Source organism: Molossus molossus, unplaced genomic scaffold (genome assembly GCF_014108415.1).
Source record: "Molossus molossus isolate mMolMol1 unplaced genomic scaffold, mMolMol1.p scaffold_m16_p_14, whole genome shotgun sequence".
Taxonomy (NCBI): Eukaryota; Metazoa; Chordata; class Mammalia; order Chiroptera; family Molossidae; genus Molossus; species Molossus molossus.
Window position 1 is genome coordinate 37,988,765 of NW_023425349.1, and position 26,192 is coordinate 38,014,956.

General features: G+C 38.4%; 1 protein-coding gene across 11 annotated transcripts in view; it reads left to right on the top strand.

Moving 5' to 3' along the window:
* Positions 1-2,659: 2,659 nt before the first annotated feature.
* The window catches only part of AGTPBP1 (ATP/GTP binding protein 1), a 130,989-nt gene continuing 107,456 nt past the window's right edge, over positions 2,660-26,192 (top strand). For 8 of the 11 annotated variants that reach the window (XM_036261337.1, XM_036261340.1, XM_036261341.1 and 5 more), the window contains exons 1-2: positions 12,480-12,558; positions 18,807-18,871. In XM_036261337.1, coding sequence (XP_036117230.1) covers positions 18,840-18,871 — 32 coding nt within the window. In that variant the 5' untranslated portion in view covers positions 12,480-12,558; positions 18,807-18,839. Of the gene's footprint in view, positions 2,679-12,479; positions 12,559-18,806; positions 18,872-26,192 lie in introns of those variants that run through there. The other 3 variants (XM_036261339.1, XM_036261351.1, XM_036261338.1) reach the window with 2 other exon arrangements.

Sequence of the window (26,192 nt, forward strand, 5' to 3'; positions counted from 1 at the left end):
CGAGCAACCCATCTGGTTCAGATGGGCAGCAGCTGCAGGGGACCAGGGCCCAAGACGCGCGCAACGCCCCCCACAGCCTTCGGGCCCAGCCTTCCCCGCTCCACCCCTCCAACGCCGGCGCGCGCGCTCCCTCCTTGCCCACGCGCGCTTCCTACCCCCACCCACGCGCGCGCCCCGCCCTCTCCCCGGTGTGTGCTTTCCTCGCCCGCGCTCACGCGCGCTATGTCGTCCTCCCTCCCGCTCCGCGCGCGAGCGAGCTGGCTGGAGCGTGCGGTGGGCGGGGCGCCGCGCTGACGTTGCCCGGGATGCGGGAAGGTTCCTCCGCCGCCGCCGCCGCCTCTGCCTCGCCAGCCACCCGGGTTTGTATGAAAACACCGGCGGCGGGCGGCGAGGGATCCGCCGTGCGTCCAGAGCGCAGCCGCCGCCACTGCCTGCGCCCAGCCCGGGGTGCGGCTCTGCCCACTCCCTGCTCGCTCCCTCTCCGAAGCCGGTGAGCGCCCCGCCGCCGTCCGCGCGTCCGGCCGGCCGGCCGACAGTCGGCCGCGGCTTTCCCGCCCGGTGCCCTTCTGCTCTCCCCGGGCCGCGGCGTCCTGGGGCGGGAGAAGCCGGGGAAGAGCGACCCGGGGACCGCCGCGGTCTGCGCCCTGGACCCTCCGCCCCTCACCTGACAGGTTGTGTAACGCGTGTCTTTTTGGGGGTGAAATCCCTAATGGCCTGGAGCTTTGGCTGTTCTGGAAGACGCTCTATCCCGCTCTCACCCACCAATACCTAGGCTCCCTCCCACCCCCATCCCCGCGGAGGGTCCTCGGCTCAGTCGCCGAGCCGAGGCGGCCCCAGCCCTCTGCCCTTTCCCCGGTTGCCGCGGTGCAGAGCCCAGCCGAGCGGGGCTGCGGGCCGGGGCGGGTGCGCGCCCTGCTTCTCCACCCACTCCAGTATCTAGCCCAGCACCCGGCCCCTGGGTGTGCCGAGCTTCCAGGTGGGGTGGGTGTGGTGTGACACCTGTGATAGCTAGGTTTGCTTCCTCTCTGGGTGTTTTGGCCTGAAGTGGTTCTCTGTTTACAACTTGTCATCGTGTGGGTTTAATATGAACCTGAATCGAATCGCCCTAGATGACAGTGCAGAGTTTCCCTACGGCCTTCCTTCGCGAATTTCGGGTTCTTAATCCAAGTATTCACTTCAAGGACTCCTCAGTCCTTACGCAAAGGCTTGCTTGTCCTCCCTCCCCTTGTCGTTTAAGCCTATTAGTACCAGTGTAGTTTTGAATCCGCTGATTTCCTTTCCTGGGCATTGGCCATTATAGAATGGAGTTTGAATACATCTTAGTATACTCGATGTGAATGTTGGTAACTGCCAGCCCATTTCTCGTTTTCAGATAGCTCGCTCAAGTGTCTGAAGGTCTAGCACTGCTGATGACTGAATTAATATGATTTAACACTTAACGGAAATTTTCTTTGGCAGTATTAATTATGTGTGGGTATTCCCCCGACCAGGTATTCAAAATTGTAGTGGTGTTTGTAATGCATGACAGCTTGTAGTAAGATAGGACTTTAACAGTCTTCTTGATCACATTTTGACTTATCTTTTATGTCCATATTGTAATCTTGATGTAAATCACTTTATTTAACTTATGCATTCCTCTTCTAAATGGTCTTTTCCCCCTTAGAAAACAAGAAAGTTATTTTTGTAATTGTATTGTGGAATGTTTTCAGTTCAGTAGACCAAAAAAAGTAGTCGTTTATTTAAGGCGCTTTAAATGGTACATATTTTAAAACATGTGCCAAAAGTTGAAACCAAACCAGACTCTGGAAGATCTGGAAAGATGTCCTGTGTAATTACTGTGAGATAGTTATCGGTTTCTTAGTTCTCTTCCTTAAGCAGAGTTGTGATATGACTTGTTCAGTTTCCCATTCCACTTTTCTTGAGTTAAGTTCTACAGTGAAGTTTTTTCATCTTGAATGACCTCAGAACTCTGCCTTGAATTGCTTTGGCACATATTTAGAGCTGCGGTTTCACTCTGAACTCTGAAGTGAAGGGGGTTGACTGAGAGTTACCCTTGTAATTAGCCAACTCTGCAAAAACATTTATATGTAGTAATCTAATTTAAGCCTTTGAAGAAAAAATTTTTTATTGACTTGAATTGAGGCATTATTCTCTTTAGAAGAGTCTAATTAGAATCCTGTATAATAGTTTTATCTCCAATAGCAGAAGGAAAAGATACTCAAGACGTGTGAAATTCTCTAATTTGTATTCTTTTTTACATGTTGGTGTTTTAAAAATCTCCATGGTATTCACCAACCAAAATCTGCTCTTCTTGCTTGAAGTTCCTCAGTGCTTGGAAGTTGAACATCAGTTGTAATAAATGAACCTGACAGAGGGTTCTCTACAAGTTGGGAGCTTCCTGTAGGCAATTGGTAGAGTGGTCACTGACTTTTAAATTTTATATATTATTGTTGGTTACACTGCTTCTATCCTATAGTGTAGTGACTAAGAAGTTGGGCCTCAGAGCCAGACTGGCTGGGTTTGAATCCTGGCTTTGCTCTGGAAGCAAGATATTTATCCTTTTTGTGCTTCAACTTTCACAGCTTCAAAAATGGGATAATAATGGTTATACCCTTAAGATGATATTAAACATTAAATGAGCATGTGAAGTGCTTTGCCTGGCACATAGTAAGTGCTTGGTAAGTATTATTAATGCTACTGCTTTTCTTCAGTCTTTCAAGGGATCTAGTAAGCTGAAGAAGGACTTTGGAATGATGGAGCATTATTAATGCAGATTAATTCCACTAAGACCCATTCACTTTTGGGGGGCTCATTGAAAGCTTGGTCTCACTGTCCTGCCTTGGAAGCATGTACTTTAGTTTTAAATAGAACAGCCAGACCCTGAGCAGGGTGTCCTGAGATGCTGCCTGAGAGCTGCTGAAGTATCCCTGTCTGTCCCTTCTGACAGAACCTTGGACTGTCTCCCTCCTGGTGGTGGCTGCTATTTTCATCACCTGTTTTTTGAGTATGTGATGTTTCTTTGGCTGTCATGTGCTACTGTGAAATATATTATCTATCAAACTATTGATGAGTATATATGTGTTTATCTGATCCATATATTGCATGATATTTCCAGTGTGTACAAAATCACTTTCCTGTAAGCCTTGTGTTTGTTTTGTTTTCTTATTAATATTACATAGAGTGAGGTTAGTTTTGCTTTGATATTGTATTCCTTTTCAGCTTTCATGTACTATTCTTAGGAAAGTTTTATTTTAAAATTAATGATTTTATGTACTTGTTCTTGCAGGGATCTGATAAGTAATACCATGTTCTTTAAATCGGATGTTTTAAAATGTGTAGTTTCTGGGCCCTTTTACATTCTTAAAAAATTATTGAGCCCCCTAAAGAGCTTTTGAATCTTCTCTGTTCTTAGTTAATGTGCTAAAGATTTGTCAAGGTTGTTAATGTTTTCAAAAAAACAACTTTTGGTTTCATTGCTTTTCTATTATTTTTCTATTCTCTATTTCATTTATCTCTGCCATAATTTTTTTTAATATCCTCATGTGAGAATATTTCTTCCATGTATCTTAAGATAGAGTGGGAGGGAAGGAGAGAGGAAGAGAGAGAGAGAGAAACATTGAGACATCGATTGGCTGCCTTCCGCAGGACCCCAACCAGGGCTGGGACCTAACTGCAAGGTACTTGACCTTGACCGGAATCTTTGGTCTGCTCTAACTGCTGAGCCAAACCAGGGCTCTGCCATAATTTTTTTATTATTTTCTTCCATCAAGTAGCTTTGGCTTTAGTTCTCCTTTTTCTAGTTCCTTAAGTTGTAAGGTTAGATTGTTATTTGAGAGCTTTCTTTTTTTGAAAATTTGTTTATAGCTATAAATTTCCCGATGAGCACTACTTTCTCTGTTGTCCTACAAGTTTTGATATGTTGGGTTTTTGTTTTCATTCTCTTATGTGTTTTAATTTCCCTTGTGAGTTCTACTTTGTCACATTGGTTGTTTAAGAGTGTGTTTTTAATTTCCACAAATTTGTGAATTGTCTGGTTTTCCTTCTCTTACTCATTTCTAACTTTATCCTGTTGTGGTTGGAGAAGGTACTTTGTATATCTATTTTTAAAAAAATCTATGTGGCCTGACGTATGGTGTATTCTAGAGAATGCCCCATGTGCACTTAAGAAGAATGTGTATTCTGCTATTAGGTAGAGTGTTCTATGTTTGTCTAGTTGGTTTATTGTGTCGTTTAAGCCCTCTGTTTCTTATCTTTCTGGTTCTGTCAATTATTAAGAATGGGGTATTGAAGCTTCCAGCTGTTATTGTAGAATTGTCTATTTCTCCCTTTAATTCTGTCAATTTTTGCTTCATGTATTTTGATGGTCTGTTATTAGGTGCATGGTGTACTTGTTACATCTTCTTTCTCTCTTGAACCTTTTATTAACATATGTGTCCCTCTTTGTTTATTGTAACATTTTTTTTATCTAAAGTCTGTTTTGTCTGATATTAGTATAGCCACTTCTGTTGTCTTTTGATTACTGTTTGCATGGAATATATATTTTTCCATCCTTTCCCTTTTATCCTATTTGTTTTTAAAGTGAGTGTTGTGGGGAGCATGTAGTTGTATCACTTTATATTTTTTATCCATTCTGCCTTTAGATTGGAGAGTTTAATTTATTTACATTTAAGGTAATTACTGATAAGGAGGAACTTCTGTCATTTTGCTATATATTTTTTTATATACCTTACAGCTTCCTGAGTCCCTCATATCTTGTATATTTTGATTCTTATTGGGAGTATTAGTGGGAGCTGACTTTGGCTGTGGTACTTTCCTTAAAACAAACAAAACTTAAACCATTTTAATGGGTCAGTTAGGTTAGAGGCAATGGAAATGTTTGTTTCAAGGTAAGAATTTTAATCTCAACTATCACCTATACAGGTTTAGAAATTTTGGCATTTGGAATCTGAGTTGGGGGAAGAGTTATTTTAAATACATTAATTAAATTGACATGTAGTGGGATTCTACTTCCCCAACAGTAAGACCTTATAACTTTTAGTATAATTAAGGCATCACATAGCAGAACAGATTAGACCTTTATAAGCCCCAGAAAATCTTTTGTGGAGAAATGTATGAACCATCTAAATTTGTGTTTTTAATGAGGATGCATGATGAGGAAAGGTAGAAAATACCATCTTTTTATAGGTTTACTCTTATCCACATTTTTTGATAAAGTGAATGACAGTAATATATGTGAAATAAATTGACCTGTTTTCAGATTGGGCTAAAACATTCATAAACTGATAATTAGATGTCATGTGAGTAAGGTGACTAGATGAAAATCTCTACTTTAATACAGTACTTTAGAGTAGGGTAATACACACAGACCATGTTCAGTGTATATACTTATCTCTTAATTTAACTGGTAATAATCTCTATCTGCCTATTGCTAGGAATGTTGCTTGTCTTTTCTTTACTAACAAAACATATTTTCTACCTGTCGTCCTCCCTCAGTTTCTCACTTTTTTCTTTAATGATGTTGTTAAGGCTATGGGCATGTTCTTTGGGTTGTTTCGTATTATACTCAGCATTACAGTTTTCTGTCACATCGACATAGCATGTGTGGGGGAATAATAGTAGCTTCCTTATGTTCTCTAGAAGTGATTTATTCCCTTCAGATGGTGAAACAATTAGAGAAAGCCAACAAAAGATGATTTGTATTCAGTGTAGTTGTTTCCCCATCTCCTGTGGCTGAACCAGCACTCAGATATTCTTTAACTGTGGTCTTTCCCTGGTAGCCCACACCCACTCCAACAGGAACAGTATCTCGTATTTAATAGCAAAGGTTATCACTGTTGATTAGAGAAATGTTTCTTAATTTATTTTTTTAAATATTTTTTTCCTTATTGATTTGAGAAAGGAAGAGAGAGGGAGAGAGATAGAAACATCGATGAGAAAGAACATGGATTGGCCGCCTCCTGCATGCACCCCACTGGGGATTTGGCCCACAACCTGGGTGTGCCCTGACCAGAATCGAACAGGTGACCTCTTTGTGCATGGGTCGATGCTCAACAACTGAGCCACACTGGCCAGGCTCTTAAATGTTTTTAAACAGTGGAAGCTTTTTGTCTAATGGTATCTTGCGGGAAGACCTATTTGTAAATAAATGAGTACCCTGGCTGGTTTAGTTCAGTGGTTAGAGCATCGGCCTGTGGTCCAGAGAGACCTGGGTTTGGTTCCCGCTAAGGGCATGTACCTTGGTTGCAGTTTGTCCCCGGCCTTGGTTGGGGTCATGTGGGTGGCAACCAGTCAATATGTCTCTCTCACCTTGATGTTTCTCTCTCTCTCTTTCCCTCTCTCGCCCTCCTGCTCTATCTGAAGATAAAAGCAAAAAACAAACAAACAAACAAACAAAACTGTCCTCAGATGAGGCGTTAAATAAATAAATAAATAAATAAATGAGAATAACATAGTGAAGTTGTTCTGGTTGAATGGGAACTGGACCAAGTTGTTTAGGCAAGTCAAGTCAAAGGTATCATATTTCCTCAGATTGAACTTAAAAGATTTTGATGGGACTTTGGAGTGTGAACAGTATATGTTTCTTTGCACTTTTTTCTCTTTTAGCAGTTTAACTTGAAATAAATGAAAAACTATGTATATTTGAAGTATTTATGTATTTAGAACATACAATTTTAGATTTGGGGTATGCATCAGAATATTTTCCATGGATTGTTTGTGGAATGAAAATTAGTACAGGGCCCTGGCTGATTTGGCTCAGTGGTTGGAGCATTGGCTCACGGACCAGAGAGTCCCGGGTTTGGTTCCTGCTAAGGGAACATACCTTGGTTGCAATTTGTCCCCGGCCCCGGTTGGAGTCGTGTTTGTGGCAACCAGTCAGTGTGTCTCTCTCACATTAATGTTTCTCTCTCTCTTTCTCTGTCTCTCCCTCCCGCTCTATCTGAAGATAAATGCAAAAGTGTCCTCGGGTGAGGATAAAAAAAAAGAAGAAGAAAATTAGGACAGGTTACATGTATGAAATTATGATGCCTGGTGTGTGTGCAGGCTTATTGACTTGACTGATGGGCTTGATTTCAGGCTTAAGCTAGTGAGAATTGAAGGTTTCAGTTTTTAGATTCCCTGAGCTCTGGAACTAATTCTATTTGAGGAAAATTTCAAAAATTTGGAAGATCTAACATTTTGGACTTTTCTTGAGCTAAAGTATATAAAATTGCTAGCTTTTCCTTAGGTGTGGGCTAGCTTGAGGAAGCTGATTTTGCTATATGATTTTCTGCTGGAAGTCAAATTCCCAAATATAACTTTAGAACAAGCCATCTTTAAATATATAAAAATCAACTTTCATGGACCTCTTACCCAATTTAGAGTAATATATACTGTGGATTTTTATGTCACAGCCTAGATATTTAATGCAGCTTATTTTTTAACTTCTGTTGGACAAATAACTCAGAATACATCTCCCAAACCCAGGGGAGTCAGTAGTTTTGCTTTTGTGCAAAAGTACATAGTATTTTATCATAGGAAGTAGGCATTGAGGTACAGAGGACATAAGTCCCTAATCCTAATTTACAAATGGTTGAATTATGTAAGTTCCTGCAGAGACCAAGCTTTTTTGTTTTTGTTTTTTAAAACAGCTTTGTTGAGGTATAACTCACCATACAGCTTTTAGTATATTCACAGATTTGTGCAACCATCACCACAATCAATATTAGAACATTTCTATTATCTCAGAATGAAACCCCATACTCCTTTAGCCTCTCCTCCCACCCCAGTCTCCATTTTCCCTAGTACTAGGTACCCAGTAATTTGTCTCTATAGATTTACTTATTCTGGATATTTCATATAAATGGGATCATATAATGATGTCTTTCTTAACTGGCTTTTTCCACTTGACATAATAGTTTCAAGTTTCATCTAGGTAGCACATACCAGTACTTTGTTTCCTTTTATCACTAAATAATATTCCATTATTTGGATATATCATATTTTATTTATCCATTGATGAGCATTTGGATTTCTACTTTTTGGTCATTACAGATAATGCTGCTATGAACATCTGAGTGCAAGTTTTTGTGTGGATACAGGTTTTCATTTTTTGGTATATACCTAGAAATGGACTGTCTGAGTCATTTGAACACTTTATGTTTAGCCTTTTGAGGTACTGCTAGACTGTTTCCATTTCAGCTGTATCATTTTACATTCCTGACAGTAATGTATGAGGGTTCCAGTTTCTTCACATTCTTGCTAGCACATTAGTATCTTAATTGTGTAATATTTATTGTAGCCATTTTAGTGGGTGTCAAGGGTTTTCTCATTGTAGACTAAGTTTTTAAATAGTAGTTAGGCATAACAGGAATGATAAAAATCTAAGATGGAATTACTATTACAATTAAAGTATTCAATAGACTGACCTAGGACTCTCGTACTCAGTAGCCATCTTAACCCTGGCTGTGCATGATTAGTATCACTTCCTAATTTTAAAAAATGATGGCAGTGATTTATTTATCTCTGAGGATTTTGTATGCTTACTCCTCCAAATTCTCTATTGAAAAAGATAACAGTGAAGATTCAGTTGTAGAGAACAGAATCTACTCTAGATACTTAAGCAGAGAAGGTTTATTCACCATAGGATTCTAAATAGCTTAGAGACTTGTTGGGCTGTATCATTCTGGTCCATTCAGAAGCTAGAAACCACACTGCAATTTAACAGGGAGAGATTTTTATAAAGAATTGTTGACTATAATGGGGGATTGGAGCAATGAGGGTTTTACCAGTCAGAAATAAAGATAACTCTAAGGAACGTAGGAAGAGCTGATATAAAGAATAGTTACTACTTCTAGGGCTGAGATAGAGTGGATTTTTCTCCCCCACTGAGGTCTAGACCTTGTTGGAAAAGGGCAAGGTCAGGGCTATCGGTGGCAAGTTTGCTGGATATCCACAGTCTGGGGTGCCAGGGAAAGCTGTCCATGGGGAATTCTCACCAGAATCACTGTGCTGTAAGGCTGCCTCGCCTCCTGTTGGAGAACCTGCGTGTGCTGCAGGCGTCTGTTGCTGGAGAAGCCCTTCTTGTTGCAGGAGTGGGTCCTGGAGAAGCCTTGTCTACTGCAGCCTGCTGAGCACGCTGGGCCCAGAAGCAGAATTCTTTTCCCTGCAGTGTCTTTCCAGTGCCCTCTTGACAAAGCTTGATATCTTGCCAGCTGGCAAAGAAATGAATATTTTTAAGGGCGTACATCCATTTTCACAGAACAAGCGAAAGGTGGATTTGGAGATGAGGGGCAATAAATTGATGTCTGGCACAGGCATTAAGTGGTTTACAGAACTGTTCGGAGATCTAAAGAGACTAGGTCGAGCTTCAAGGAACAACTCCCAAAACCTCTGCACAGAACTGAGAAACCAAGGGGAGTATTGTTTCTGTTATGATTGAGGCCTCCTGTGTAATTGTGAAATTGCTCCTAGATCTTCACTGCTAGAACCACACCCTGTTTTAAAATCAGCAAACCGTTATGCTTAGGAGGCTATGATGATGAGGTATCTTTCGCCGCAGCCTGTGATAACCATTAATCTACTTTATATGTCTGTGAATTTGCCTATTCTAGATTTTTTCATGTAAGTGGAAGCAAAGCATACAATATTTGTTGTTTTGTTTCTGGCTTATTTCACTTACCTCAATGTTTTCAAGGTAATTCATGTTGTAGCATGTATCCGAACAAGGAGTCCAACTTTATTTCTTTACATGTGGAAATCCGGTTATCTCAGCAAAGAAGAGTCTTTTTAAAATATATTTTTAATCTTCACCCGAGGATATTTTTCCGTTTATTTTCAGACAGAGTGGGAGGGAGAGATAGATAGATAGATAGATATAGAGAGAAACATTGATGTGAAAGAGACACATCTATTGGTTGCCTCCCGTATGACCCTGACCAGGGCTAGGGACTGAACCACAACTGAAGTATGTGCCTTTGATCAGAATCGAACCTGCAACTCTTTGGTCTATGGGCTGATGCTCCAACCACTGAGCCAAAACAGCCAGGGCAGAAGAGTCTGTTTTTTGTTACTGAATGGACTTGGTACCCTTGTCAAAGTCAATTGGCCATAGATATATGTGTTTATTTCTAGACTTTCAGTTCTATTGCATTCATCTGTTTGTCTCTTTGCCAGTACCACTTGTAAGCTGATTTTTAAAAATGTATTTATAACATGAAAATTATTAAGAATGTTAAATAACAAAGCTACTAAAAATCATTAGCCAAAATAATGTTAATAAAAATATAGCCTAACACATAATTTATACAATAATTTGAAAAAACAACACCAACCTTTTCTTATTTTAACCGACATGATAAGGCTCAAATATAGGTACAGAAATTTCAAATTATTATATATATGTAATATTTGATCTTATATGAAAAGGCTTTATACAATAAAATTATTTTTTTTTAAAACTAAAAATAAAGAATGAAGTTTATCTCTTTCATATGAAAATTGTTTTTGCTTTCTTTTGTTGAACTTGAAATAACCATTCACAGATTTCATTTTCAACTGAAGTGAGATGATTTTCTCCTTGATGTTGATACTTGATAAACAGCAAGAAAATTTCTTACATAAAAAGTTGGAAGCTTATAGCCAAGTGTTCATTACTTTCCTGTGATCTGCAGGACAGTACTCTTTCATAGAAATCTAGAGGTTTTGCCCTGGCCGGTTTGGCTCAGCGGTTAGAGCGTCGACCTGCGGTCTTGAGAGACCCGGGTTCGGTTCCCGCTAAGGGCACGTACCTCGGTTGCAGTTTGTCCCCGGCCCTGGTCGGTCGTGTGGGTGGCAGCCACTCGATGTGTCCCTTCACATCGATGTTTCTCTCTCTCTCTCTGTTCCTCTCTCTCCCTCCCACTCTACCTGAACAAAAAAATGGGAAAATGTCCTTGGGTGAGGATAAAAAAAAAAAAAAAAAAAAGAAATCTAGAAGTTTTTCAGGACCACATCAGTAAATCTCATCTTGAGAAAGCGGCGCATGAAACTTCTTCCTCAATGTCCAGAGATACTTTTTCACTCTCTAGCCCAAGCAGCAAGCATTTTATGTTTTCCTTTTGTCACATGATTTTCTCTCCTAAGAATCTTGTCACTTGAAGTCAAAATATTTTCTCTGAGGTCTTGCAGAGAAGTGTTAGTTGTTTCATGTGATAACAATGTTTGCTAAGTTGGACAGCTTCAGTAGCCATTCTTTATCCTCTCCTGGCTTAGCAGACTGACCTACTTGTGGAAGGGCTCCTGCAGTCCACCTTTCAGCCTGACACCCTCTGAGAACTCTTCATTTGCCCAGCCTCTGCATTTCTGCACGTGGCAGGAGTTTTGTGTGCTCTTTGTCCTTGTTGCCACTTAGTTCTTTAAACAGTGTTGAATGTACTGGTTTTTACTTAATAAAGTTAATCATTTTTTATAGCTTTAAATAGAACTTCTTAAAATTTAATCTCCCAGAGCTTTTGACATGTAGCTCTCTGTGAAAACACCGTGTGGCAAAGTCAGGTATTTTTTCATTTAAATTTTTAATAAGAGTGGCAAATCTTTACATGGAGTCAGCTATTGATGAATATTATCAATACAGATGCCAACATAGTTCCTCCAAAACAGACCTTTAGTTTCCAGACAGGAGGACAAAACATTAAATACTCTGTTTTTTGCTGGCTTTGGGCATCGCTCTGCAGCGAAAAAAGTTTTTGCTATTAATCAAATTTTCACTTGATTTTATTATTTCCAGATCTTCTAATATTTATGAATACATTATATATATATAGAATATAATCTTACACATATTAAAATTGATAAACTCTGGATTCATCAATCTAGATAGAAAAAACTTGGTTTTCTGTTCATCACATAGACATTTAACATCATGTAACCAGTCAGCATGTTGACTTACCTTACTGTTCGTGTACTGTAGAGCTTTAAAAATGTCTCCTACTGCGTCTATCTCATATAAGTATTTTACTCAGCATAATTTTACATTCTGGCCTCACTAGTTTCTCAGCATTTGATTGGCTTTTCCTTTCCTGGTAAGTTCTACTACTATGTAAATTATTGCCTCAGTGTTTTCATTTTATTTATTTTTTTATTTTTATCCTCACCCGAGGACATTTTTCCATCTTTTGCACAGATAGAGTAGGAGGGAGAGAGAGGAAGAGAGAGAAACATCGACGTGAAAGGGACACATCGAGTGGCTGCCACCCGCACGACCAACCAGGGCCGGGGACAAACTGCAACCGAGGTACATGCCCTTAGCGGGAATTGAACCCGGGTCTCTCCGGACCGCAGGCCAATGCTCTAACCGCTGAGCCAAACCGGCCAGGGCCTCAGTGTTTTCATTGTATGCAATTAAAAAAAAAAGCTTTCTTATGTTTGGTTTGAGATTCCATTAGTACCTCAAACTTGTCAGATGTCTATAATTTATAGTTAAGTGTCCTTTGAATATTGCCGGAGCCTTTGCTACAACACTTGTAAAGTTGTTTTCCTCAGACACCATGAAATGGAGCAGGACAACTGGAATTACCAACCTATGTCGCTTTCATGGTCAAGGTGGGGTTGTGTGTGTGTGTGTGTGTGTGTGTGTGTGTGTGTCTTTTGTTGCACTCATTTAGTGAAATGACTCAAAAGATACAATTCTTCATTACTTATGGTACCAGAATTGTCCTCTGGCCCTTCTCTTGCACCTCATCCTCAAAAATTACATTGGATTATCAAGCATATTTGTAAAATATAGATGTTAATACGTAAAACCTAGAGCATAACAAGTAACTGAGTGAGAAAATCACAGAATTTCACAATATAGGTTCCTTGTAATATAGTCAGTCCACATTGGAGAATGGGGGCAACTAGGTGTAAACATTTTTTTGTTAAAGTTAAAATTTCCCTCCAATTTTTTATTACATTCATAAAGCTTGTTTGCTCCTGTAAGGCGGCAGTAAGAAATGTGTGAAAGGAAGCTGGGAGGTAATTCGAGAGGGAGAGGCTGATGTTCATCAGCCTACATCCTCCCCCATGCCTTGCCGCTCCAAACATCAAGGCTGACTAACCAAATGAACGTGGTCCAACTGTGCACTATCACACACAGCTGATTTCTAACAAAACCAGTACTTACTGTGAGTGCCATCATTGCTTGGTGCGCAAAAGTTAAAAAAATTTACCCCTAATCATGAGCTCTCAAAGAATTCTAACAGCTTGTGGACTGAGGTTGAGAAACCCTGGACTGGACTGCATAGTCTGGGACCCCTGCACACAACTGCTGTGGAGGAGCTGAACATGCCTGTGGGATCAGGAGGCTGTGGCCTGCGTTCCAGGCTTCCAAATCTCTCGCAAATGAGGTTTGAAATTGGTGGATTTAAATCACATCTGGAACTCTCGCTGCAGGGGAGTCTGGGAAATTGTTGTTGTTGTTGTTGTTTTTTTACGTTTCTAAACTCCTGTAGTATAGGAAGACACATTAGAGGGAAGTTGGGATAGATGTTTTGTGCCAGAATGCCATATCTATCATTTGTTGAATTCTTAAAAATGAAGACCTTCGTGCTTATATGTGTAGTAACATCATTTTTCTCAAAATATTTTGTCTTTAAAACATTTGTTTGCTCATTCATAGATTTAATTAACGCCTGCCATGTGCTGTCACTGTTCCAGAGAGATGGGAGGCATTTAGTGAACGAAACAAAGAATTCTGCCCTCATGCAGCTTTTTTTTTTTTAAAATCCTTGCCCGAGGGTATGTTTTATTTATTTTTAGGGAGAGAACAAAGGAGAGAGAGAGAGAAAGAAAGATCAATATGAGAGAGAAACATCTGTCAATTGACTCCTGTATGCACCACGCCTGGAGATCCAACCTGAAACCTACGTATATGCCCTTACCGGGAATTGAACCCACAGCCTGTATGGGACAACCCCTCAACCAACTGAGCCACCTGGCCTGGGTGCCCTCCTGAAGCTTTATTTCTAGTGGGAAGGGATAGATAATAAACAATATACATAGTTAAATACATTGTTTTGTTTACAAGGTGATTAGAAAGAGTCAAATAGTGACCACTGAGATATTAGATTTTAAACCATGGACTTTGTATGTGGACATGTCAAGAGCCTTGGGTTGCTACCACTTTTTCTTCAAAACCGGAGGAATGAAGGAACCTGCTGATACTGCTTTTGTTAAGTTGTTGATGGTGATAGGTGTTAAGGTTCTGGGAAGAATTTGATTACAGGGTTGATATATGTGGTGTGATGGAGCATATATTGACCGTTTGTAAGTTCATAACACTAAACTTATTGTTCTGTCAAAAATTGGTTTTACATGTATATATGTAATCAGTTATTGAGTAGCATAATTTTGAAAGTGTTCAGCTAATTTTGAGTCATCTTGTATTAGAAGGTGTTAAGTGCTCTAGAAAAAGACAGTAGATTCAGGCAAGGGGCAGTGGGTATGCTGGGGTCTGCAGGCGGTCGTTGATATTAAATAGGATGTTTGGGATAGGCTTTATTGAAAAGGGGAGACTTGAACAAAGGAAGTTTGGGAATTGGTCAGTCATTGAGATAGCTGGCAAAAGAACATTCTAGACAAAGGAATAGCATGTTTAAAGGCACAAAGGTGAGAGTGAGCCTGGCATGTTGGAGCGAAGGAAGGAAGCCCAGTCAGTGCATCTAGAGCAGCCTGAGGGGGCATAGTTGTAGGCAGGAGATGAGGTTAGGGAGGGAGAAGCTGGGGTATTCTCCTAGGGCCCTAATGCCATAGAAATAGGGAGCATTGCTGTGCTTTGAGCAGACTGGTGACAAGTTCTACCTAAAGTGTTTTTTGTTTGTTTGTTTTTGTTTTGTTTTCTTCTCTTTCTTTTCCCCAAGGTTTTAAAAGGATAGGTCAGGATGTTGTGTGGAGAATAGACAGACTCCAGGGTGTCAGAGGTAGAAGGGAGACTAGGACACTTGATCATGGAAGTAGATGTTGAGAAAGTGATCAGATTCTAGACGTATTTTGAGAGTAGAATTATCAGTTTGTTTTTTTTTTTAATTGATTTTTTTTCCTTTTCTTGTCTTTTTTTTTGAGAGAGAGAACAAAAGAGAAAGCGAAACACTGACTTGTTGTTCTGCTTATTTATGTACTAAGTGTTTGCTTTTTGTATGTGCCCTGACTGAGGATAGAACCTGCAACCTTGGTGTATCGGTACTAAGCTACCTGGCCAGGGCTTATCAGGACTTCTTGATGGATTGGATATGGGGAGCTAAGGAGGAAGTTAAGGTTTTGGACCCCTACTTGGAGAGAGAGAATTGCCTTTAACTACCCTTGGGTAAAGCTGAGGTTAGAGCACCCTTGGAAGGGAAGGGAAGGCCAGGAGATCAGTTTTGGATATGTTAAGTTTGTGATGTGAGGGATCCAAGGGGAGGTGTCGAGTAGTTACGAGACTGAATGAGATCACCAAGTCAGAGACCTGAGGCAGAAAAGAACAAGACACAGTGTGTCCAAAAGAAGAAAGTATTTCCAAGAAGAGGGAGTGATCAGCTGTAGCAAATGCTGCTGACAGGACTAGTAAGCTGAAGACTGAGAATTGACAATTGTATTTGGTAACACCCAGGTCATTGGTTGCTGACAAGAGCAGTTAGCAGTGTTGATGGAGTGATGTAGGGAAAACTGGAATGGAATGTGTTTAAGAGGGACTGGAAAGAGAGGACTTGTTGACATTATGTATAAACAACTCTGCTTTCAGAAGGGAAAAAATGGGATGGTAGCTGGATAGGGGAAGTGGGAGCAAGAGTTTTTCCCCCTCCAAAGACAGAAATAACAACATGATTTTATGGTGATGAAAATGATCCAATAAAGAGGAATGAGTAGATTATATATGTTCCACGGGCAGTTACTATAGTTATTAGATACTCCCTTGCATACACTCTCAACTTCTTTGCCTCTCTTGCTTTGTCACGCTTGGTTGGCAAAGCCACAGGCTTGGTGAAATGCAGCACTTCTGCTTCTAGGTGCTGCTTTTTTTGTTGCAACATTCTCTAATGGACACAACAAAAAGAAGGCACGCTGGTCTCAGGCCTCAACAATAAAATGCAACCGTAAGGGACACACTAGGTTAGCCCTAGGATAATGAGGATGAGAATTGGCCTTCTTCCTGAGGAACTCTTAAGTCTGAGAAAACAGATTTCTTTGTGGTTGTCAATTTCTGTAGTGATGATTATTTGCCAGACATTCTATGACTGGCTGTTAAACATTTTCCTCAGTGGTGAGGCATGGGGGTATTGAGGAGGTAAGAAGTTATTTGCAATGGCAAAGTTTTAGTTAGCTGTTTAGCAGTCTGTTCCTCTGTTTTTCTTGGTATTTCCCAGTTCCCCTATTTTTTTTTTCATCCTCACCCCAGGACATTTTTCCATTTTTTGAGGAAGAGACAGAGAGAGAGAAACATCGATGTGAAAGGGACACATCGAGCGGCTGCCACCCGCACAACCCAGCCAGGGTCAGGGACAAACTGCAACCGAGGCACGTGCCCTTAGCGGGAACCGAACCTGGGTCTCTCTGACCTCAGGTCGACGCTCTAACAGCTGAGCCAAACCGGCCAGGGCCCAGTTCCCCTAGTTTTGAGTTTACTTAGTTCTTCTGGATAGAGCACCGTTCTCCCCCATAGTTTTCCTTATTGTCATTGTGGACTTTAACATAACTTTATTTCTTTACTGTCTAATTTGGTCCCAAGAGGGAGAGGAGAGAAATGCCTGTGGTTAAAGTATTATTTTTATTTTTTTGTTGTTAATCCTCACTGGAGGATATTTTTCTGTTGATTTTCTAGATAGAGTGGAAGGGAGGGAGGGAGAGAGAGAGGAGGGGGTGAGAAACATGGATGTGAAAGAGAAAGAGACACATCAGTTGATTGCCTGCCATACAACCTGACAGGGACCGGGGATGAACTTGCAACCGAGGTATATGCCCTTGACTGGGAACTGAACCCATGACCCTTCAGTCCGCAGGCTGATGCTCTACCGCTGAGCCAAACCGGCCAGGGCTTAACGTATTATTTTATTGTGCATGGGTAGTTTGAATCATTTCTTAACTGTGGAAATAGAAATGATATAGGTGCCCAGCATTAATTTTTGCAATTTAGAATTTTTAATGAACTTTTCATGAGATGTGCTGCTAATGTAGTTTTAGAAAAAGTCATACCACTCAGCAAGAATTCACTTTTTATGGGAACAACAGCACTTTTGAAAACACATAGGATACCCCCCGCTTTGTATATAAAGTTAAGTTTTAATTAATTTGGATATTGGGAAAGTGACTTTGTGGTCATTAAAAAAGTCAATTGAAGGAAAGAATAGCAATTTTTTTTTTTATCCTCACCTGAGGACATTTTTCCTTTTTTGTTCTGGTAGAGTGGGAGGGAGAGACAGGAACAGAGAGAGAGAGAGAGAGAGAGAGAGAGAGAGAGAGAGAGAGAAGAAACATCGATGTGAAAGGGACGCATCGAGTGGCTGCCACCCGCACGACCAACCAGGGCCGGGGACAAACTGCAACCGAGGTACGCGCCCTTAGCGGGAACCGAACCCGGGTCTCTCCGGACCACAGGCCGATGCTCTAACCGCTGAGCCAAACTGGCCAGGGCCAATTTTTAAATTTCTTATAATTTAAAAACAAACCATGTAATTTTTATACATAATCCAAAATATGTTTCCTCTTTTATAATTGAATTAATAAGAAAAATAAAGGAAGTGTGTTTTGTTGAAGTAAAAGTTTTTGTTATTGAAGAAAAACATCCAGAATACTTGTTTCTTCTAATACCGATATGTTCATGTGTTTGTTTTTTTAAAAATATCTAGCATTACTAAATATTGATATGTATGTGATTAACTCGAATTGGCAGTATTTTTTTTTTTTTTTTACTTTTTAGTGATGCCACAAAATTCAGTAGACATTGATATATAAAATTAAAAGATATACAGGTTTTTTGGAGGTGAAGAGTTGTAAAATAAATCTGAAAAAGGATCAAAATTTTGTGAATCAAGCCTTGGCTGGTTTGGCTCAGAAGTTAAGAGCATTGGCTTGTGGACCAGAGAGTCATGGGTTCAATTCCCAGTCAAGGGCATGTACCTTGGTTGTGGGTTTAATCCCTGGCCCAGTTGGTGTCATGTGGGATGCAACCAATCTATGTCTCGCTCTCACATCGATGTTTCTCTCTCTCTCTCCCTCCCTCCTACTCTATTTAAAAAGAATAAATAAGTTTGTGAATCAAGATTTAAGGTTTTAAAATGTATAAGGTTTTACAATTCATCTTTGTAAAGATGAAACCTGTATTGATTGAAGGAAAATATGCACTAAGTGTATTAAATGAGAAGATGTTATAGGTTTTTACTCTGTCTGAACAATTTGTTATTAATTTAAAAGTATTCTCATATAGAAGTAATCATACATATTTACCAGTATTTGACTACTATGTGAATGGTGGACAATAAGTACACTAATTTCAGGATGCTGTGGTTGGTTTGAGTATTTTAAGGAGGAGCATTAGAACAGGAAGGATAATTTTGTCTCAAAAAAATTGTTAACACTAGGTTGTAAATTGTGTTATTTTAGGTTTTTGCATTTTTGTAGCTCCAGGATTTAGTAACATTTTACTGGCTGATTTTAGGTAATAGTCACGTATTGTGCATAGAAGTGACTTGCCAGAAGCATATAGAACTCAGATATTCTCCTTTGATTTTCATTGTTAATCTGAGTTTCCCATAATAAAAACGTTCAGCTGTATGGCTGTTATGACATCTGATGTACAGAAAACAGAATTATGTTTAATTGGCTTATTTTCTTTTTAGATTATCTGCAATGGTGAAATGAAGTAACTCAAGATGAGCAAGTTAAAAGTGGTATCAGAAAAAAGGTATTGTCATTCTAAATACCAGTATGTGTAAATTACAGAAATAATACATGAAGCAGTTATTTGAAATTCATTACTTAAAAAAAAATTTATGTTTAAATAATAGTGTGTTTTACAGTTGACCTTTGAAAAATATGGGTTTGAACCATGCAGGTCCACTTACATACAGATTTTTTCAAATAAATAATCTGTACTGTTTTCAGTCCACAGTTGGGTTCTCATGGATGTGGAGGGCCAGCTGTATGCATTGATCTGAGCCATTTTATACAGGAGACTTGAGCATCCACAGATTTTGGTATCCATGGGGGGGGGGGGGTCCTTGAACCAATCTTCTGTGGATACTGAGGGACAGCTACATTTTTGGGGAGTCAAAAGTTATACGTGAATTTTCAACTGCACAGGGGTGGGAGGGTGGCACCCCTAACCCCTGCATTGTTCAGGGGTCAACTGTATTTTTTTATTGTTTTCTTGATATTTAACTTTTCAGTTAAAGCTGGAGTCAGCAAACTATGACCGGCGGGCCAAATCTGGCCCACCTCTTGTTTTTTTATGACCTGTGAGCTAAGATGGTTTTTGCATTTCTAAATGGTTGGGGAGAAAAGTAAAAAGAGTAGTATTTTATGACACATGAATATTATATGAAATTGAAGTTTCAGTGTACATAAATAAAGTTTTATTGGACATGCTCATTCATTTGTACATTGTCTGGTCACTTGTACAACAGTGGCAGAGTTGAATAGTGACAGAGACAACATGGCCCTCAGTACCTAAAATACATATACCATCTGGCCCTTTACAGTAAAAGTTTAACTGACTCCTGGGTTAAAGCATCATCTCTACTGTGGACTTTCTTACTTTTTAGCAAATATGGAGGGGTGGATGGAATAGTGATACTTGCTGAATTTAGAGAAGGTTGTAATTGAATGGATTAGATTGGCAGATTTAAAGACTATGCGAATGGGTGGTGATTTAAATCAAATAAGCATGTCTTGTAAGATCCAGCAAGCAGAGTCCTGGCCTGGTGGCTTGGTTGGTTGGAGCATTGACCCATACACCAAAAGGTTGAGGATTCAATTCCAAGTCAGGGTACATACCTAGGTTGCGGGTTCGATTTGGGTTAGGATGTGTATGGGAGGCAACTGATGGATATTTCTCTCTCTCAAATCAATACAAGTATATCCTCAGGCCAGGATTGAAAAACTGAAACAGCAGGCAGAATTTTTCTCTACATCCCATTCATCATCAGCATGATCATGCCCTAAGTTAATCACCAGCAAAATGGATCATTTCTAAGTACTAACTCAGACTTTTAGTCTCCAACAACAATCTTTTATGTGTCTAGTTCACTTGTGCAAATGTCTGTGTTGCAAGGATTCTGCCTTACCCAGAACTCGACTCTATTGACTTTTTTTTCTCACATTTATCTCCTCCTTTTTACCCAGTGTAGATAGAATTGATTGTCTGTTCTTACATTCTGGCAAATATCTGAAATGTCTTTAACTCGCTTTGTGTGTGTGTGTTTTAATCCCCACCTGAGGATATTTTTAAAAAATTGATTTTAAAGGTGGGGGGGAGAAACATTGATGTAAGAGATGAACATCCATCTGTTGCCTCCAGTATACACCCTGACCAGAGATTAAACCAGCAACCTGAGTATGTGCCCTGACCGGGAATAGAATATGAGACCTTTTCATGTACAGGATGATACTCAACCAACTGAGCCACAGAGGCTGGGGCACTTTGTGTGTATTTTTTTTTTAATCCTCGCCTGAGGATATTTTTCCATTTTTCTTCAGATAGAGTGGGAGGGGGACAGAGAGAGACAGGGAGAGAGAGAGAAACAGAAATATCAATGTGAGAGACGCATGGATTGATTGCCTCCTGCACGGCCTTCCTTGGGGCCGCGGAACTGAATTTTAACCTATGTATGTGCCCTTGATCAGAATTGAACCCAAGAGTCCTCGGTCTGCCATCTGACACTAACCGCTGAACCAAACTAGCCAGGGTGTGTTTTGTTTTGTTTTTTTAATCACACCCACCGGACAAAGTCCTTTCCTGGATAAGTTTTGTTGAGCAGCTGAACTAACTTGGCAGATATCACAAAAAATTGATTGATTAACAACCTGAACTGAGCCCAAGCAGTCTTATTATTATGGTTCTCTGGAAAGTTTATTTTCCCAATTTTTGTAATGACTATTTTATATTTTTCTTTTATAGCCTTCAAACCTTTGAAATCCTCAGATATATCAGCACATACCCTCAGCAAATGACCATGTCTCATGATATTACAGATATATAATAAATCTATTATCCTATTACTTAAAATTTTTTAAATTGAATTTATTGAGGTGACATTAGTTAATAAAGTTCTGTAGGTTTCAGGTGTATAATTCTATAATACATTATCTGTATATTGTATTGTGTATTGATTTATCCTCGTATTTCTTAACACCAAAATACATGCTCCCCTTTATTTGAGTCCATCCTCTGCTTACTCTGCTATTATTTTATCCAACAGTGTTGTCTCTTTTCCTGTCAAAGACTAACACTGTCACCTCTGTTCTAGATTTCACCTCCCTCCTTCCTTTTCAAGGTCTTCCAATTATTATTTATTCTCAGTCTTTTTTTTTTTTTTATCCTCACCTGAGGACATTTTTCCATTTTTTGTTCAGATAGAGTGGGAGAGAGAGAGAAGAACAGAGAGAGAGAGAGAGAAACATCGATGTGAAAGGGATACATCGAGTGACTGCCACCCGCACGACTAACCAGAGCCGCGGATAAACTGCAATGGAGGTGCATGCCCTTAGCTGGAACTGAACCCGGGTCTCTCCGGATCGCGACGCTCTAACCGCTGAGCCAAACCGGCCAGGGCATATTCTGTCTTAAATCTTGAACTCCTCCATTTCTTACCATTTAAAAATGATCTGAGCTTCCCAATTTATATAGACTCTGTTCTTCTGTTACTGCCCAATTATGCCAATTATGTTATTTCCTAAAAAGCCAAAAAAATTGAAATAGTCTATAAATGCCATCTACATCTCATTTCATACTCTCCAGCCACTCTTGTTTAGTTTCTGTCTTATCCACTGGACTAGGAATACTTAGTGAAGTCACCAATAATTTTTCTAAACAACTTTATTGACATGTAATTATCATACAACAGCTAATACATAGAGAGTACGGTGTGGTAAGTTTGGCCTGTGTATACCTGTGAAACCATTCTCTCAATCAAAATACTGAACATATTCATCATTTGTTTCCTGATGCCCTTTTGTAATCCTTTCTCCCTGCCCCATCGCTCATTCCAGGCAATCACTGATCCACGTTCTGTCACTACAGATTTGTTGTGTTTCTAGAGCTTTATTATAAATGGGATTATACAGTATATCTTTTTGGGGGGTTGGGGTGGGAGGTAGGGGTGTATAACTGGTTTCTTTTACCCAGCGTAGTTATTTTGAGATTCATCCCTTTTTATTTTTTATTGCTAAGTAGTATTCCCTTGAATAGATATAATAGAACTTGTTTTTTCAAATTTTGAACATGTGGTTTGTTTTCAGTTTTTGGCTATTACAGATATGACTGTTAGGGGCATTTGTGTACTAGTATTTGTATAGCCTTATGCTTTCTTTTTAGGAAACTGCCAGCAATCTGTTTTCCAATTATGCTCCTTCCAGGAGTATGTGAAAATTCTAGTTTTCTACATTCTCACCAACACTTGGTATGGTCATTCTTTTATAAGTACCGTGCGCTAACCGATTGCGCCACTGGAGCTCCTATGGTCATTCTTTTAAAATTGTAGCCATTCCAATAGGGATATATTGGTATCTCATTCTGATTTTATTTTGCATTTCTCTAATTACTAATGATGTTGATCATCTTTTCATGCACTTACTTGCTTTTACCCTATCTTATTTGGTGAAGTATGTTTCCAAATCTTCCTCCCATTTTAAAAATTGGAATATTTGTTTTTATTATTGAATTTTAGAAATTTTTAATCTTTTACACATGCAATTCCTTTATTAGATTCGCAGACATTTTCTCCTAGTCTTGTCTTCTCATATTCTAAATGGTATCCTTTAAAGATCAGAAGTTTTTAAATTTAGGTGACAGTCATTTTGTTTATTTGTTCTTTTACGGATAATGCTTTTATTTACTTATTTAAATTTTTTTTTCTTTATTGATTTTAGAGAGAGAGGAAGGGAGAAGGAGAGAGATAGAAACATCGATGAGAGAGAATATCGATTGGCAGCCTCCTGCATGCCTCACACTGGGGATCAGGCCTACAACCTGGGCATGTGTCCTGACTGGGAATCAAACGGGTGACCTCTTGGTGTATGGGTCGATGCTCAATCACTGAGCCACACCGGCCGGACACGGATAATGCTTTTAGAGTTATAGTTATATCTAAGAAATATAGGCATAACCCATGTTTACCAATTTTTTTTTTCTAGAAGTTTTATAGTTTTAACATTTTAAGTCTGTGCTTCATTCTGAGTTAAGCTTTATTTATGGTATGAGGTATGGACAAAAGTTCTTCTTGGCAAATGAATATCCAGTTGTTCCAGTTCCATTTTTGGAATGACTATCTTTTCTCCATTGAATTTTCTTGGTACCTTTGTCAAAAATTATTTATCCATTTATGCATGGGTCTGCTTTTGGACTCTGTTTTTCCCAATGATCTAGTAGACTAGATCTAGTGACGATACCTCACTGCCTTCATAACTGTAACTTTATAATGAATCTCAAAATTAGTGTTGGTCCACCAACTTTGTTGTTTTTTCCAAAGTTTGTCCTATTTTATATTCTTTTGTATTTCTATAGGAATTTTATATCAGTTTTACAGTTTCTACATGTAGCTTGCTGGGATTTTGATTGGGATTGTCTTGATTGTATAGATCAGTTTGGGGAGAACTGACATCTTAATGTTGAGTCTTCTTACCCTTGAACACAGTATATGTTTTTTATTTGTGATCTTTTTAAATTTCTTCAGGCCATATTTTGTAGTTTTTAGTGTACTGTCTTTTATGTTGTTTGTCAGATTTATTCCTGTTATATCCCACAAAAATAATAGCTCTTTGGGGGTCTCCAGTAATTTTTTTAAGAGTACAAAGGTGGTATGACTTGTCCCCCAAAATTGAGAACTTCTGACCTGGTCTACATTAACTTCAGAATTAAACTAAAAATGAGGCTGAGAAGTATGGTTTTACCAGGGGGTCATATATCTGGCTAAAACTCTTGTTACTGTGAAAGATAGAACAGATATGGGCAAAAAGTTGACAGCCACAAACATTACCTAAAATCTCAGTAGAATCATATGGCTAGAGAAGTAATAAAAAATAATGAATATTAAATAATGAGTATTTAATTAATTTTGGTGAAAGAATTTAAAGAACAACTTGATTTATTATTACTGATGCTAGTATAAATTAGGTAGTTTAAAATTTTAACAAGTTTCTACTGGTTGTCTGAAACATGTCACTTGGTAGTATTGAACTAGAATTTATTGCACTTAATTATTGCATAAGAGGTAGTCAGAGAAGTAGTTATTATTCTTTTACAGTTAGAATAATAATGTTTTCCTTACATATTTAAATATTTAACCATTTCTATAAATGAATGATAAGGACATTTCTGTTTTTTACGTCCTTTGATATATGATGGAGAAAAATAAAGTTCTTTGTTCAGTATTTTGAGAGAAACAGTAAAAATTGGATTAAGGTAAAAATAATAAAAATAAAGAAAGAAAAAAGGAAGTTAAAAAAGAGTTACATACACAGAAAACACACACAAAAAAAGAGTTACAAATGAGAAACAAACATTTCTGAAAGATAATATGCATCTTGGAAATGAAACTATGTTGTTTGAAATTAAATCTTAATTTCTGTGCATCCTGTTTAAGTCTAAAACTTTAGTATATTTTCATGGATATATTACTATCAGATGTTTTTACCTTATTTATGAGGACATCTTTACATCCTGCATTTGATTTGCATTTTAAAGTGAAAAAGGTAATACAGTTTATTTATAATATGAAGATAGGTTCTATAGCCCTTGCATTTGCTTGGGAAATTATTTGTTACAAAGATACCTATACCATCTGGACTTTTGTAATATACAAGAAATCAAAAGCAGTAGGAGATTGCTACAGTGAAACAAATATTTGAATGGCAATATCTTTACAATATACATTTAAAAGTTAACCTGGTAAAATGTGTTTCACATTGGTCATATTTTTAATTTCATGATTTTGTCATTATAAAATAAAATTATAAATGGAACCTCTGAAAGTTGGTCCTAGCCTCATTTGATTCGTCTATAAAATAGAGTAAGACAGGGAAGCTATATCTCTTTATTTAAAAATTTTCTGCTTTGCAGTGTAGCTCAAATAGTTCGTTGAAAAGCAGTTTAGTTTTTTTTTTTTTTTTTTTTTTAAATAAAGTCTAAAAATTATTCAAATGGTAGGGCTGCCCTCTGGTGTTCACCCTGTGATTCTCTCAGCATTAGCCTTAAATTTTTAGAGCTGAGTCAGTAGTGGCTTAGAATATTTTGTTCAGTTTTCATTCTGTAGATGAAAAAAATAGAGAGAGGGAAATTGACTTGCTTATGTTCTGAATTTCCAGTTGTTTGCCTTCCTTCAAAAAATATATTCATCTATCATCTATCATTTAAAATAACATGATTCTCAGAAAGGAATCACTTAGGTGAAAGTTTTATTTTTTTATAGTGGTACAATTTATTAAAAATTTTAAGAGTTACTGACAAAAACTCTGAATGGAACAGAATATGTGTTATGCTTAGTGTATCTTATATGCTTTTGAATTTTTTAAAATAGATATTATATTAAATATTAACACATCACCTTTAAGAGAAAAATAATTGAATAAAATTAGAGAAATACACTCAGTTATTAAATTTCACAATTTTGGTTTCCATAATGCAAATCTCTCTTAAAGATGTATTTTCCCTAGTATGCAAACTGTGTTATCTTAATATCATTTCTCACCAAAAAGGACTATGGCTCTCAAAAAGAACAGGTTTGGCTCAGAATCTCTTTGTGCTCTTAAATTAATGAAGATTCCAAAAATTTTTTTTATGTGGATTATTTTATTTATTGATATTTAGCATATTATAAATTAAAATTGAGAAATTAAAAAAATTATTCACTTAAAAACAAACACAATGCATAATAACAATAATATTTTATATTAAAAATAACTATTTTAAAAACTATAGTAAGAAGAGTGGCATTGTTTTATATTTTTGAAAATTTAATGTTTGGCTTAATGGAAGACAGCTGGATTTTCTTATCTGCTTCTGAGTTCAG